Source organism: Herpailurus yagouaroundi, unplaced genomic scaffold, assembly GCF_014898765.1.
Source record: "Herpailurus yagouaroundi ecotype Mexico unplaced genomic scaffold, PumYag 186, whole genome shotgun sequence".
Lineage (NCBI taxonomy): Eukaryota > Metazoa > Chordata > Mammalia > Carnivora > Felidae > Herpailurus > Herpailurus yagouaroundi.
Genome location: NW_024412417.1, coordinates 40,192,665 through 40,206,689, shown reverse-complemented (window position 1 = coordinate 40,206,689; position 14,025 = coordinate 40,192,665). Strand labels below are relative to the sequence as shown.

Sequence of the window (14,025 nt, the reverse complement as noted above, 5' to 3'; positions counted from 1 at the left end):
GAACGGGGGAGGGGCAGAGAGAGAGGGAGACACAGAATCCGAAACGGGCTCCAGGCTCCGAGCTATCAGCCCAGAGCCCGACGCGGGGCTCGAACTCACGGACCGCGAGATCGTGACCTGAGCCGAAGTCGGACGCTTAACCGACTGAGCCACCCAGGCGCCCCTGGACTCTTAACACACAATGAGAGATGAGAGGAGTCAGTCTGTCCCCTTAGTGTCTCTCTGGTCTCACTTCTAAATGGGGGACAACTGGAGTGACTCAGTGCCTGTGACACGCCAGACACGATTCCAATTGTTTGACACATGTCCACGCTTCCTCCCCACAACAGCTGCAGCAAGTGATCGCTATTATCACCTCCACTTTGCAGCTGAGGAAACCGAGGCACGGGAAGGTTCAATTACTTGTCGGGAGGCCACACAGCTGGGATCTGAAACAGGGGGTCTGAATCTAGAGTCCGTCCCTTCGCCCCCACATCATATGCCTACGGACAACGGAATTCCAAGAAGCTCACGTGTTCTGGGAGGCGATGGGCGCTCTCTAGGCTGAGGGAGGACGGCCACCAGATGAATTCACAGGCAGTCCAGTGCCCCGTAAGGGAACCTGCATCAGGTCTTTGACTAGATCAACCAGGGTCTTACTCATCCCACTTCTGGCCCATAAGATGGTTCTAGGTCCAACGTTTACACTGAATATACAGCTTCTGTACATGTCATGGATACCATACAAAATATACCTGGTCCGTCAAACCATGATTTCACGTTGCGTAAAATGGGACCAAAGATTTTTTAAAGCAAATGCACACAAAAACGCTGTTAATTGTGGTGCAGGTGGTGTTCAGGAGCATAAACAGAAGAACAGGTGGCCAAGAGCAGGGTCTACCCTCTGCTGCTAGGTTACTGGGTTTTGAGACCGGGCACTCAGCTCGCTATTGTGGGTTCCCAAGCGAGTGCCTTCGCCTCGCTGTGCCATCTGGGAGCCTCGGGATCTAATCAGTCCCCATCCGCCCCCTCTCATAGATGGGGAAGCCAAGGCTTTGGACAGCAAAGAACAGGTGGGCCGCTGCGTCTCATTTTCAGCCCATAATATGGGACCCACAGGTACACCCTGGGGTTTGTGGTAATCAACAGAACTTGGTAGACCTTCTGTGGGACCAATCTGCCCAGCCCTGTCTGATTGGTTCATTGTGTGTGTGTGTGTGTGTGTGTGTGTGTGTGTGTGTCCTGGAAAAGATGCTAAAAGTAAGGCCTGCTTTGACTCTCCAGAGGCCATGGATTTGGGCATGATTCAAGGCACATACAAAACCAGAATCTGAAAGCACTGGGCTGTTTAGCTCTTTGCCAACCAACTGCACTCCGCGGCTGGTGCCAACTTGGAAGCCTCATTTAGAGCCAGCCTTTGTCCCAACCTGTCAAGGAGCAAGCGTTAACTGGGGACAGCCTGGTAATTACATGCCGAGGAGGGCTATGTGGCTCAGGGACATGACCAGGAGCCTGACAACCCTCATGCTCTCCCCTGCACACGTTACTAAAACTCCCCCGGCATTTGTTTCTTCATTTTCCCTAGGGTTGTGTGGAGCATTGGAAGTAATGAAAGGCTGGTTTTGCTAGAACTATAAATGGAATCTTCGGAAAGGTTTTTAGCATTTAAAAAGAAATGGTAATGATATGACAAGGAATAATAATGCCAAAAAAAAAAAAAAAAAAAAACGCCTCTTCTCCTTTGGCCAAGGGGCTAGTAAGTTTGCCTGGTTCTCTCTCCTTTTTTGGATTCACTTCCTATTTTACACGTCGGTATAATTTCTTCAGTCTGACTCAATATCAGTATCAGTAAATATTTGGTCTTCCATATTTCATCTTCTGTTCTCACCACATGGAGTTTGTTTTTGGAAGAATAGAATATTTTCAAATTTACACATCTTAGAGGCTTTTCAAACTTCAGGGCACTATTGGCTGAAATTGGTCTTGGATTATGTAATGATAATCCCACCCCATAAACACGGTATCAGCAGCTTCTCGTTGGGACAGGAGCGTCGTGAATCCAAACCCAATCACACAGGGTAGATTTCGATATTTCCCATTTTTATACATGAAGAAGTCAAGCTCAGATTGGTTAAAAATAAATCTTTCCCCAAATCGCAAAACAATTACGTGGTGGGGGTGGAAGTTAAGGCAGGTCTGACTGATTCCAAAGCCCGTTCTCTCTTCGGAAAGTCTCTCTGGATTTCTCCTTTATGCATATCACATATTTTTCACTCTGTTTCCTTATCTTTTTTTTTTTTTAATTTTTTTTTTCAACATTTATTTATTTTTGGGACAGAGAGAGACAGAGCATGAACGGGGGAGGGGCAGAGAGAGAGGAAGACACAGAATCGGAAACAGGCCCCAGGCCCTGAGCCATCAGCCCAGAGCCTGACGCGGGGCTCGAACTCACAGACCGCAAGATCGTGACCTGGCTGAAGTCGGCTGAAGTCGGACGCTTAACCGACTGCGCCACCCAGGCGCCCCTGTTTCCTTATCTTAAACCTTCAGTAATCCTATCCACGCCTCTCTTTGGTATCAATCACTTATCTGACTTAATTCCAGTGCTCAGCTCTCCTTCAAACCTGGGGCTCCAGGAGGACCTGACAGTATGTTTGAGCTTTCTGAGCAAACTTGACTTTCTTACTTTCCCAAGCTCAGGGAAGACTTCCATGGGGTCCTGGCACCGGACCTTATTTAGAATGACTGCATTCCTGGGGCACCTGGGTGGCTCAGACGGTTAAGCGTCCGACTCTTGATCTTGGCTCGGTCACGATCTCACAGTTCGCGAGATCGAGCCCCATGCCAGGCTCCGCGCTGACAGCATGGAGCCTGCTTGGGATTCTCTCCCTCTCTCTCTGTCCCTCCCCTGCTTGCTCGCTCTCTCTCTCTCTCTTTCTCTCAAAATAAATAAATAAACTTTACAAAGAACGCCTGCCCTTCCCGCGGAAGTGCAGACTGAACTTGTGTTGTTTTCCCGGTGCTGGTGAGACAGCTGACAGGGACGGACCTAAAATCCCTTGCAAAGGCCCACAGCAAGGCCATTACCTTTTTAAGCAAAGGCCCAGAGCAAGGTTTTCTCAGCCACATTTAAGTGTTACAGCTATAAAAACATCACCGTTTCGGAAATTCCACAGGAAACTCAACGCTGTTATTGTGCAATTGAAACTCTCCAGCCCCTGAAGCCTCTTTCCACTATTGAGCCAATGTTGTTACAATGGGATTGTGTTTCTGTTTCTGTTTTTAAAGTAAGGAAAGACGGTTGTTCTGTTTCACGGTCTTAGTCGTGAATCCAGACATCAAAGGCCCAGCCCCCGTGGAGACGTGTGGTCTACGTCAAGGTTCTGTGATTATCACGGAGAATGAATTCTGGGACTTTCCTTCCAACACTTGTTTTGCACAAGGGGCTGGTTCTGTGATGACCGACCACCCACCCACCACGCAGCTGCCACAAAACAGGTTTCCTTCTCTTGGACCACTTTACGCAGCACAACGGCAGCTTTTAAGAGCCTAGTAGCACAGGGGCGTCTCCTTGCCTTCATCCCTCAAACCTGCCCTGAGCATCTGAGACCGGGCAGTGGGTGCTGGGGGGGGGGGGGCTGCAAGACGGCTCCTCCTGGAGTTCACACTCAGTCCCCCAGAGTCATGCAAACCCCAGAACACAACTTGGGCCTCAAAGGAAGAGCCTAGGGTCCTGGGTGGGGGGTGGGGGTCACAGCAGGAGCACCAGGCAAACCTCCTGGGGGTGGGAGGGATGACAAAGGGGAGACCAGGCGCTTTCAAGGCAGAGGGCACAGACTGGTCACAGCCTCTGAGGACGGGGCATCCTGGCAAATTGAGAAGAACAGGACGGCTCATCACACTGCTCCTAGAGGCAGTGGAGACACACGTTAAGTGGCCCCCCCCTTCATGTGTGGGGCCATCAGCCCAGATTTCCATCGTGAAGACATTTTCCAACGCCTCATTTTCCAGACTGATGCAGGCCCAAGAGGGAAAGGGCGCACTGGCACTCAGAGTGGCAAGGTCAGCCTCGGAATCGGGGCGGCTTTCCTGGGAAGCTGAACAAATCCTCTGTGTTAGGTCCTTCCTCAAAGGCACAGAAGCTTCCTAGGGACCATGCACGATCTTGTCTTCGCAATTTCCTTTCTGTTCCTTTTCTCAAGGAGGAGTTCCCAATTTGCATGAGTGTCATGCCCCACAAAATCTGGATGCACCCCTTATCAGATCTCAGGACTCCCGGCTTCAAGCCTGACAGAGGCACTACCTCCTGCTGTCGAGCCGGGGGCAGGCGACACAAGATCCTGTTTTCCTTCGGCAAAGCAGGATGTATGTGAGGGAGGTGTCCCCACAGGCTCAGGGTCGGCTACTCCCTGGCCGGGCACTGCTCCTTCTCAGGTCAGAGACCTGGCCTCTTTTTGGTGACTGTGGCTACCACGAATCACTTTTGGTTTCCATTTCGTGCCCCAAAATGCTTGCTTTTATCTGCTTTATTGCGTGTAGCTCAGCTTCCCCAAGCGAGCAATACGTCTGAATGTGCCGTTCCACGCTGACAGCTGGCTTCTGATTCAATCTTACTCATTCTACTACCAAAGCTGTCTTTCGGCTTCGTCTGTCCTGGCACTTGTGAGCTGGAGAGTCCCAGATCTAGATCTCTAAGGGACAAAGTCTAGAGGTCCCAGCGGGGGTGGGGTGGGGGGGGGTGTCTGGATCCCAGAACGTGGCCAATTTGGGTCACCCAGCCTGCCATGCCCGAGTGCCGGGGATTTCTCCAGATTTTCCTGGGGTGATGAGGGCAGGTGAAGCCCCCTCCCAGGATTATTTATGTATTCTCTAGAATGTGAGCTTGCCCACGGTTAGGTGCTCAGTAAACAATTGCAGAATGAAAGAATACGTGATTAAAGTCCCCCAGAATTTTGAGTTCAGATGCCCAGCCGGCAGATGGAGTGTTAAGCCCAACACGTGCTGAATTCACCCGTGTGTAAGGCATAATACTTCCCCCCAAATGTACCCTAATATTACCCCGCATCTGATGCGCCTGGATTACGGCAAACCTGCTAGGGCTGGGAACCAGGGATTTTGCTCAGTGCCCCAAAGTGCATCATCGCCTCTCCAGCCCACGGTAAGCAGCACTCGCGTGAACCACACAGCATGCCTTTCTTTTCAAAACTTCACCAGAATTACTTTCAAGGTACAGAGGATGAAAGGTACTTACTTTTTCTCCCACTCCCGCCCCAAAGTCCCTATTAAATAGATCCCCAACACGGTGCCTGGTATTCTACAAGGAAGAAGTGCTTTGAGGACCTGCAGAGTTAGAGTCTTGGGTCCCAGTGGGTCCTCAGAACTCATGTAGCCCAACTGTGACATACCCCGCCCCCACACATGTGACAGATGGGGACCTACAAGCCCCAGGAAGGGTAAAGATGCTTTTATAGCCCCTTATCATTCATGAGGTGCTGCTACATACTTTTGCCTAAGCTCGTGCAGACCCCGGATTGAGGTATTCGTAGCCCCACTTTAAAGATGGGGAATGGAGGCTCACGGGTGTTCGGGGACTTGTCCAAGATCACTTGGATCGGTAGACACAATGACTAAAGCCTGAAGCCAGATCTTGTGACTTCAGCCCCAGGACCTCTGGATCCCCTCCTTCTCAGAGGAGAACGGCAGGGCCAAGGCAGGCTTGTGAATGGGAGGAGGTCACCGACCTTGGGGTTCCTTCAAGCTCCCTGTGCCACCATCGCTGAAGGGAGGAGGGCCCGCTATAAACTGCTGTTCCAGGGCGTCTGGGTGGCTCAGTCGGGTAAGCGGACAACTTCAGCTCAGGTCATGATCTCACAGTCTGAGAGTTCAAGCCCCGCAAAGGGCTCGGTGCTGACAGCTCAGAGCCTGGAGCCTGCTTCCGATTCTGTGTTTCCCTCTGTCTCTGCCCCTTCCCTGCTTGCTCTCTGGCTCTCTCTCTCTCTCAAAAATAATAAACGTTAAAAAAAATTTTTTTTAAACTGCTGTTCCAAGGCAAATCATGATCTCCGGCTGAGAAGTCCCCGGGAGGGACTCATCTCAGTCCTCCCCTTCCTCGGGTTGCCTTTCGGTTCCCTGTGGAGAAGAACATCCCTTGCCTTTTTTTCTCCAGGACCAGACGGTGACTTCCTGGCCGTGCTGAGTGATTACCCATCCCCTGACATCAGCCCCCCCATATTCCGCCGAGGGGAGAAATTACGCGTGATTTCTGAGTGAGTTGGCTTTCCAAATGTTTCACGATCCCTTAAAAACGGGGAGCACTGGGGCGCCTGGGTGGCTCGGTCAGTTAAGTGTCTGACTTTGGCTCTCACGGTTCGTGAGTTCGAGCCCCAAGTCGGGCTCTGTGCTGACAGCTCAGAGCCTGGAGCCTGCTTCCGATTCTGTGTCTCCCTCTCTCTGCCCCTCCCCACTTGCACTCTGTCCCTCTCTCTCTCTCTCTCTCTCTCTCTCTCAAAAATAAACATTAAAAAATATTTTTTATAAAAAGGGGGGGAGCGCTATCTGAATGGGGATCATTGGATCTTAGCTATAGTTGTCCAGTTCCACTTGGGCCCTGCTCCAATCATGAGGTGAAGAAATTGGCCCACACAGAAGATCTAAGCGCTTAATCCTTAATGCTGCCAGTGCTCTAAAACCTTCAATGGCTCCCCATTGCCTGGTGGATAAAATTCAAATTCCTTAACGTGGCTTTTGAGACCCTTTGTGATCCAGCGTCTGTTTCTCACATTGGTCTCATCTCCCACCATGCAGCATTGGTATTATAGACTGGTGCAGTTCGGGCTCAGACAGGAGGACCCAGGGGTCTAAGAAAATGTCTGATGATAAACAGAAAGTAAACAGAAAGTATTGACTCCCATCCTGTTGCCTCTCCGTGACTCAAAATGGGCTACAGAACAAATAGGGGGCTCTAAAACCCTTTTATTTAGATTCTCATTGACACAGACAAACTAAACTATCTTGGTTCTATCTCAGGGTATAATTCTACATAGTAAAGTTATTTTTAAAAGCCTCCAATTCTGGCATATCACCTGTGGGTCCCCAAAAGATGGCTCAGTGCCAAAGCATGAGAAGCATTCCTGGTTAGCTTGGAATAAGGGATATACTTAAAAACTGTTATTTCCCTATGGAGAAATTGAGGTCAACACGATCAACAATGGGTCTTAAAAAAGAAACGGCCCTATGTGCCCCAGGTTCAATCTGATTACCCCGCTCATTCCTTTGCTTTGCAACTCACCTGTCCACCCTTTCCTGTCTGTTCTTGTTCTTACAGTGAAGGGGGCTGGTGGAAAGCCATTTCCCTTAGCACTGGCCGAGAGAGTTATATTCCTGGAATATGTGTGGCCAGAGTTTACCATGGGTGAGTACATTTCTGAAATAGCATCAATAAAGCCCAATATTTATGCTAGTGGTGTGTGAGGGCACATGGCAGAAAGGAAGTTTCAAGAGGCTCACTCTTACTCTGGCTCAGTCCACAAGGAAGGGTGTGACCTTGGCGAACCCCAGGCCCTATCTGAGACTCAGCTTTCCCATCAGTAAAGATGGAGGGAACTGAACCTTTCAGCTCCAACACTGTGTTCCTGGCACGTAGCAATCAACATTCAGAGACTGTGATCAAAGGGACGCAGCTCTGAAAAGTCAGCCTGTCTGGGCAGCAATCCTGCCCCTGTCACTTACTGGCTGTGTGACAGTGGGCAAGCTCCTCAACACTTTATGGCTCGGATTCCTTCCCTCACCTGTCAGATAGACATCGTAATACAGAATGACAGGGACTGTAATGCACAAGAAGATCAAAGTGCAGGGCTGTTAGGACAGTGAGGTCGGGTCGTACACGGATCGCTCTTGGAAGGATGCCTGGCATTACAGTAAGTGCTCGGTACGTATTAGCTATATTCTTATCAAATCCCATCCAGAACACAGAGAACGCTTACAGCCCGAAATGCTTAACATACCGAACCTGGCAAATGGCGAAGCCAAGCAGAAAAGGAGAAACTCTAAACCATCAGGCATGGGAAGCCTGGGCTTTCCCCTGCGGTTGGGCAGGGAGGCCTTGCAGCACGACAGGTGGCTTTGGAGGCCGGCACTCCTGGGCTGGAGTGTGCCTAGCTCAGCGACTGACTTCCGGGGTAGGAGTCTCCCACGAGACCCAGGGAAAAGTTACTTTGCCTCCTGGAGCCACAGTCCCCTCCTTTGTCAAGCTACCAAGGCCAGACCTTGGCATCCAGGAAGGAAGGAAGGAAGGAAGGAAGCATCTTTTTTTTTTTTTTTTTTTTGGTGGGAACCAGAAATAACTGCTTTCCATGCTCACCTGATGAAGCAGAGATAACGGCTTGAATATTCTGAAGAACGTGCAACCCCATGCATTTAATCGCAGGACTATGGATTTTGAGGATAAGTACCAGATGCCATTTCTGAGCTTAGGATGATGGAGGGGAGCAGAAGTGGGGGAGTAGCTGCTTTGGCAGCCACGTTCTGAAAGAGTCAGTCACGTAAACTCCCCCACGTCAGCCGTGCGTCCACTGACCCATTGATTCATTTAGCAAACCTGGATCATCACCCGCACGCTGAAGATGTGTGCTGGCAGAGGCTCGGGTGCTGAAGAACCCAGCTGAGTAAGATGTGATCGCGGCCCTAGGAAGCTTCCAACTGGCAGAGGCAATAAATGTCTTGAACATACAGAACCGGGAGAGAGGCGGTACAGAATGGTTATGGAATGCGATGTCCCAGGAGAGGGCCTTGCGATTCTAGCTTTACCACTTGCGGACGTCGGGTAACTTGGACCAATTACTTGCTCACTCTGACCCTCAGCATCCTCATCAGTGAAGGGGAGACAAAGCTACCTGTCTTAGGGGGTTCAGATGAGGATCAGATTTCATGCGCTTAACATGCCCATAATTAGTATCCACACGTGGCTATCGCTGTGGATTTTAGTGTATTCGTTCTTATGAGTGGACTTTCACCTAAGGATTTGGGAGGATGAATGTCTGTCAAGACACTAAAATAATTAACACACACCATGCATGGTGCAAAACTAAGGGGGCAGTTGAAACATCAGGCCGAATCAGGATCTTCACAGATCATCCTCGGAGGCCAGGACATAAATAAACGGCATCCGATTATCAGGCTGTGGTCTTCTCCCAGCCACAGAGCTCCAGCGACCCGTCTGCGTGGTCTGGGGATGCCACAGGAGACAACATAGTGAATATGTCCCAGCAAGCGCTAATTCAGACCTGGGGATTAAATAAGCCAAGGTTCACTCCCTGAAATACGGAAGCTGTTAAAAAGGATGTATAACTGTTTCTCAGTTCGCCCTGGTCAAGTGCTAACAAAGCATTTTCTTCTTCCATGCGTATTCAAGAGCACTGGCTCTTGAACATTCCGTTGGAAAGCCGGATCACAGTACTACAACTGCTTTATTTTTTAGATTTTTACAAATTTTTACTAGTGAGCAAAAAAAAAAAAAAAAAAAAAAAAAGCAAGAAACCCATGTCAATGCACAGGAGTGCGATGACAACTTCGTTTAAAACATGTTGGACGAGGGAAGGCAGCAGGGAAATGTAATGAATGCCTGGCGAGGTGGGGGGGGGCTTGTGAAATTGGTGGGATTAGGCATCTTTCTTTCGAAATTTCTTGTGCCCACTTATACACTCACAAATACAAACCAGGCTCGATAATGCGGACACAAAGACAAAGCCAAAACAGGCAGGGTCCCTGCCCTCGTGGGGTGGTGAGGGAGGGGCAGGGTCATTACGGTACAAGGGACACGTACCTTATCATGTTTGGGAATGCTTGTATGTTATATGATACAGACCGGGCCCAGTCCAGCTGGCATTCCAGAACAGGATGAGAAAGACCCCTCGTTGCCTTGTGCCCTCATTGTCCAGTGTAATACCTGCTGTGCAGTAGGCACTCGGGAATTTTATGTGAAAGATTAAAAGTACGAATGGGGGGTCCCTGGGTGGCTCCGTCGGTTAAGCACCCGACTCCTGATTTCGGCTCAGGTCATGATCTCAGAGCTCGTGGGTTCGAGCCCCACGTCGGGTTCTGTGCTAACAGTGCAGAGACTGCTTGGGATTCTCTCTCCCTTTCTCTCTGACCCTCCCCTGCTGGTTCTGTCTCGCCTCAAAATAACTGAACAAACATTAAAAAAATAAAAGTATGAAGGAAGGAAGAAAGGAAAGAATGAACAAAGAGTCCATCGCCCTCCTCTTTTCAATCCCAACAGTTTTGTATGAACTTGACCTTGCTCTTAATTTTGGTACCACCTGCCTGTGTGGAGGGCGGGGGGGGGGAGGGGGCGTGCTCAGGACCCTCACGCCGTCTTTCTCCTCCCCAGATGGCTGTTCGAAGGGCTGGGCAGGGACAAGGCGGAGGAACTTCTGTTGCTGCCGGACACGAAGATGGGCTCCTTCATGATCCGAGAGAGTGAGACCAAAAAAGGTGAGGCGCCTCTGACTCCTCTTGCCACGCGAGGGCTGACAGGGGCACGTTCTGTTCCCGGCTGACTCGGGGCCCGGCTCATCTTCCCGCCTCCCAGGGCGCATGCAAGCCCGTCCGATGGGGCTGAGCTCCCTGCAGCCCACACAGCCCCTGGGGAGGCCAGCGTCCGCGTCCGCGTTGGGAAGCCTAGAGGCAGGTGGCCGAGACCTGGCCCGGAGGGGCCACCTGCCAGACTCAGTGAGCTCCGCAGGCTTCCACTGGGAAATGTCCCCATCGCCTGGGAAGGAAAGCCGACACGGGTGTAGGCAGCCCCGGGCCAGAGCGAGCAGGCTTCCACCTGGGCCTGGCCTGTGCTCTCAAGCTCTGGGCCTTGAGCGGGGCATTTACTTCTGCCACGGCAGCATTCTCCTCGACGGTGCCACTCGAAAATAATCTTGCTACACAGGAGACCTTCAATACTGGTTCGCACTGTGCCCTCCGATGAGCTTAGAGAATCAGGACAGGCAGATGCTTACTCGCACACACTCGCTATGACCGTTACTGTTACAACTTCCTTACGGCCCACACGTTAAGAAATTCAGCAAGGGGCGCCTGGGTGGCTCAGTCAGTTAAGCATCTGACTCTTGGTTTCGGCTCAGGTCACGATCTCATGAACCATGAGACATGGTTCCATGGCAGCATGAAGCCTGCCTGGGATTCACTCTCTCCCTCTCCCTCTGTCTCTCTGCCCCTCCCTCTCTCTCTCTCAACATAAAGAAATAAGCATTTAAAACAAAAGAAATTCAGTGGAAACAAAATAGCGGCGCTCTTTGTCATGGTTCAGAGACGGGCTCTGAGCTCCAGTTTTGGCTGTAAGAACTCCTGAGAAGTTCTCGCTAACCCTTTCCTATAACGTGGGATTAACACTAGGAAGGTGCTTAGCACGGAGTCCGGGAGGTAGTAAGCACTTTAACTCACAGGAACAAAACACTTAACAGCTAGGGCTTCCCCATACTAAAAATAACACCTTTTTAAAAACAGAAGACATGTTCACAGGTTCTTAGCCTGCTTGTTGCATAGTCACAATCAAAGAAGAGAAAACGCGGTATCTGAGACTATTTCCCACGTACCTATAAGGGCCAGTGCGGCTTGGTGCTGGGACCTTTCACTAAAATGAGCATCAGCCTGACTTTAGAGAAGCATGGACCATATACACATGATAAAAAAAAAAAAAAAAAAAAAATTCAAGACAACTTTTGTGTCAAAACCTCGAGGGTGCTGGGGGAAAACAAGATGAAAAAGCAGAGACCAAACTTCCTGTGCATGTCCTGGCGGTCCCCGGAGGCAGGAGACCCAGACTCACATGGAACTTGTAAGCAGGCAAGGCCAAGCGAGGGAAGAGTCCAGTTTGGGGTGCCAGGGTTGATCTAAAAATAAAGACGCTATCAGGCAGACCTTCAGCCGAGCCCGGGCGGGGGCTGGGTATGCAAAGTTCTGATCATTTTCCACCTGCCACCTTTGACCCGCTCACCATACTTCTAGTTCCTGTCTTCGTTACAGGAAGACACATGTTGGGCTTCAGAGGGCAGACCTGGGGCAAAGAGAGGAACGCCCATCCGAATGTTCGAGGAAGCCCGTTCAGGACAAGGGTCAGACCCCGGAGCTGCCGTTTCCAGGCCGCGTGCCTCTGGCCATAGCACTTAGGGGCTCTGAGCCTCACTTCTCCATCTATAAAAAATATCGGGCGGCGACACATCCCAATCTTTCTAAAAACCAACAGAGAGTATTGTTTGGAAATAGCTTAGCCCCCAAGCAGCATGTACAGACAGCAAAGAGTCAGTAAATGCTAGTAATCTCTCCCTCACTGCGTCATGAGCATTTTCACTCCCGAGACCCAGAAGACGGAGCAAAAGGGACTCTCAAACGTGACCTAGGCCCGAGTCTTTCCGCTTGGGGAAATCAAGGCAAAGAGAGGGGAAGGCGCTCGCCCGAAGTTCTACTTGACTAACCCACGCTTAAGGAAAAACAGCACGTTTTACATTATTTCTTAAGACTGCCCAGAAAAAGTCTCAACTGCCGCTTATTCCAAATTTCTGAGAAAGCCGAGCATAAGGCAGAACCAAGAGGGAGTAGGGACCGGGAAGCGGTATGACCTACTCGCCTTGATGGGACAGGGAGGGAAACGCTGTGCGCCTGGGAAGGACCTGAGACCAGCTACGGATCCTGACCTGCAGGGCACAACCCAGCTCGGATCGTGTAATTTCCAGAAAAGGACGTGGGAGCACCCCGAATGCTAACCTCACAGAGACTAAGCAGGTGCCCCCGAAAACCTGTTTGCAGCGTGGCTGCTAAAGGAGCAGGCTCCCATGGTCTCTGCAGAGTGAGCTACGTCCCCAAAGGTGGGGTTCCGGCGTCTGCTCCTCCAAATCCGGGACTGCACATCCGGGTACTCTTGCTGTATCACAAGGTTGAGAAGGTCTGTCCGCCACCGTGGTGGGGGGCTCTTGGGCGGATCGCCCTCAGCGGGGACATGTGGGACATCTCTGACCTGTCCTCCATTTCCGGCAGGTTTTTATTCCCTCTCGGTGAGACACAGGCAGGTGAAGCATTACCGCATCTTTCGCCTTCCGAACAACTGGTATTACATCTCCCCGAGGCTCACCTTCCAGTGCCTGGAAGACCTGGTGAATCACTATTCTGGTAAGAAACACCCCGTCGGGACGGATCAGGGAAGCCCCCCCCCCCCTTTGCTAACTGCCCTGCGCTGCCTGTGTCTAGGATGTGCACGGGTCACCGATACCTGCCAGGTGATCGACTTTGCTGTCACCCCGCTTTCTCAACGCCCTCTGTTCTTGTTCATGCAGACCGTCAATTTCACACTAAAACAGGCTGCCTGTGAATGCTGCGTAAGTGGTAAAACGCAGCTAATCTCAACCCCACCTTCCTTCTACCTGCAGATGAAGAGAATTAGCCTGCCCCAATATTTGCAATCACAGACAGCTGGCACTTCCTGAAGTGGACCACATGTTTACGGGCCCCCCGGTGCTTTGCTCCCTCTTTCTGTCTGGCCAAATCTTCCTTAGCCTTCAAACCAATAGGAAGCCACCTCCTTTGATACGCGTTTACAGGACTGTCCGCCTGCCTTCGGCGATTCCCCAGAACTGGGTCATTCTGCCTTGCGACCCAGTGAACGGTGTCCCAGTGTGGGTTTCCCAGAAAGCTCTTCAAAGCAGGGCTGAGCTGTGTTCATTCGGACATGCTTCCCGGGCCCAGGAGAGAGGTCCTAGTGTTCCGCGCTGGCCAGGATGGGGAGCGTCCCCCCCACGATGGCAGAAGCAGGACAGGTTTTGATGGAGGTGATGGGTGAGAGCAGTCAGAAGAGTTCAGAGGTAGACTGTGAAAGGCAGAATGCCAGGAGGTGACATTTTACACGGAAAAGGGAGAAATGGTAAAAAGTTCTCTCCAGAACCTCCGTGCTCACATCCCAGATCTTCTGGGCAGCCTGGGCTGGTTGCTCACCTCCGTACCTCATTTTCTTCTCCATGTAACGTCCCTACTCCTTGGGATGTTGTGACA

The 14,025-nt window shown here is 51.0% G+C and overlaps 2 protein-coding genes across 8 annotated transcripts in view; one reads left to right on the top strand and one right to left on the bottom strand.

Moving 5' to 3' along the window:
* Positions 1-14,025, bottom strand: part of TG (thyroglobulin) — a 244,730-nt gene that overhangs the window by 70,282 nt on the left and 160,423 nt on the right. The gene's annotated exons all lie outside the window — the stretch shown is intronic.
* The window catches only part of SLA (Src like adaptor), a 35,194-nt gene that overhangs the window by 16,081 nt on the left and 5,088 nt on the right, over positions 1-14,025 (top strand). For all 7 annotated transcript variants that reach the window (XM_040494464.1, XM_040494465.1, XM_040494463.1 and 4 more), the window contains 4 exons: positions 6,146-6,245; positions 7,304-7,390; positions 10,367-10,470; positions 13,018-13,149. In XM_040494464.1, the coding sequence (XP_040350398.1) occupies positions 6,146-6,245; positions 7,304-7,390; positions 10,367-10,470; positions 13,018-13,149 (423 nt within the window). The remainder of the gene's footprint in view (positions 1-6,145; positions 6,246-7,303; positions 7,391-10,366; positions 10,471-13,017; positions 13,150-14,025) is intronic.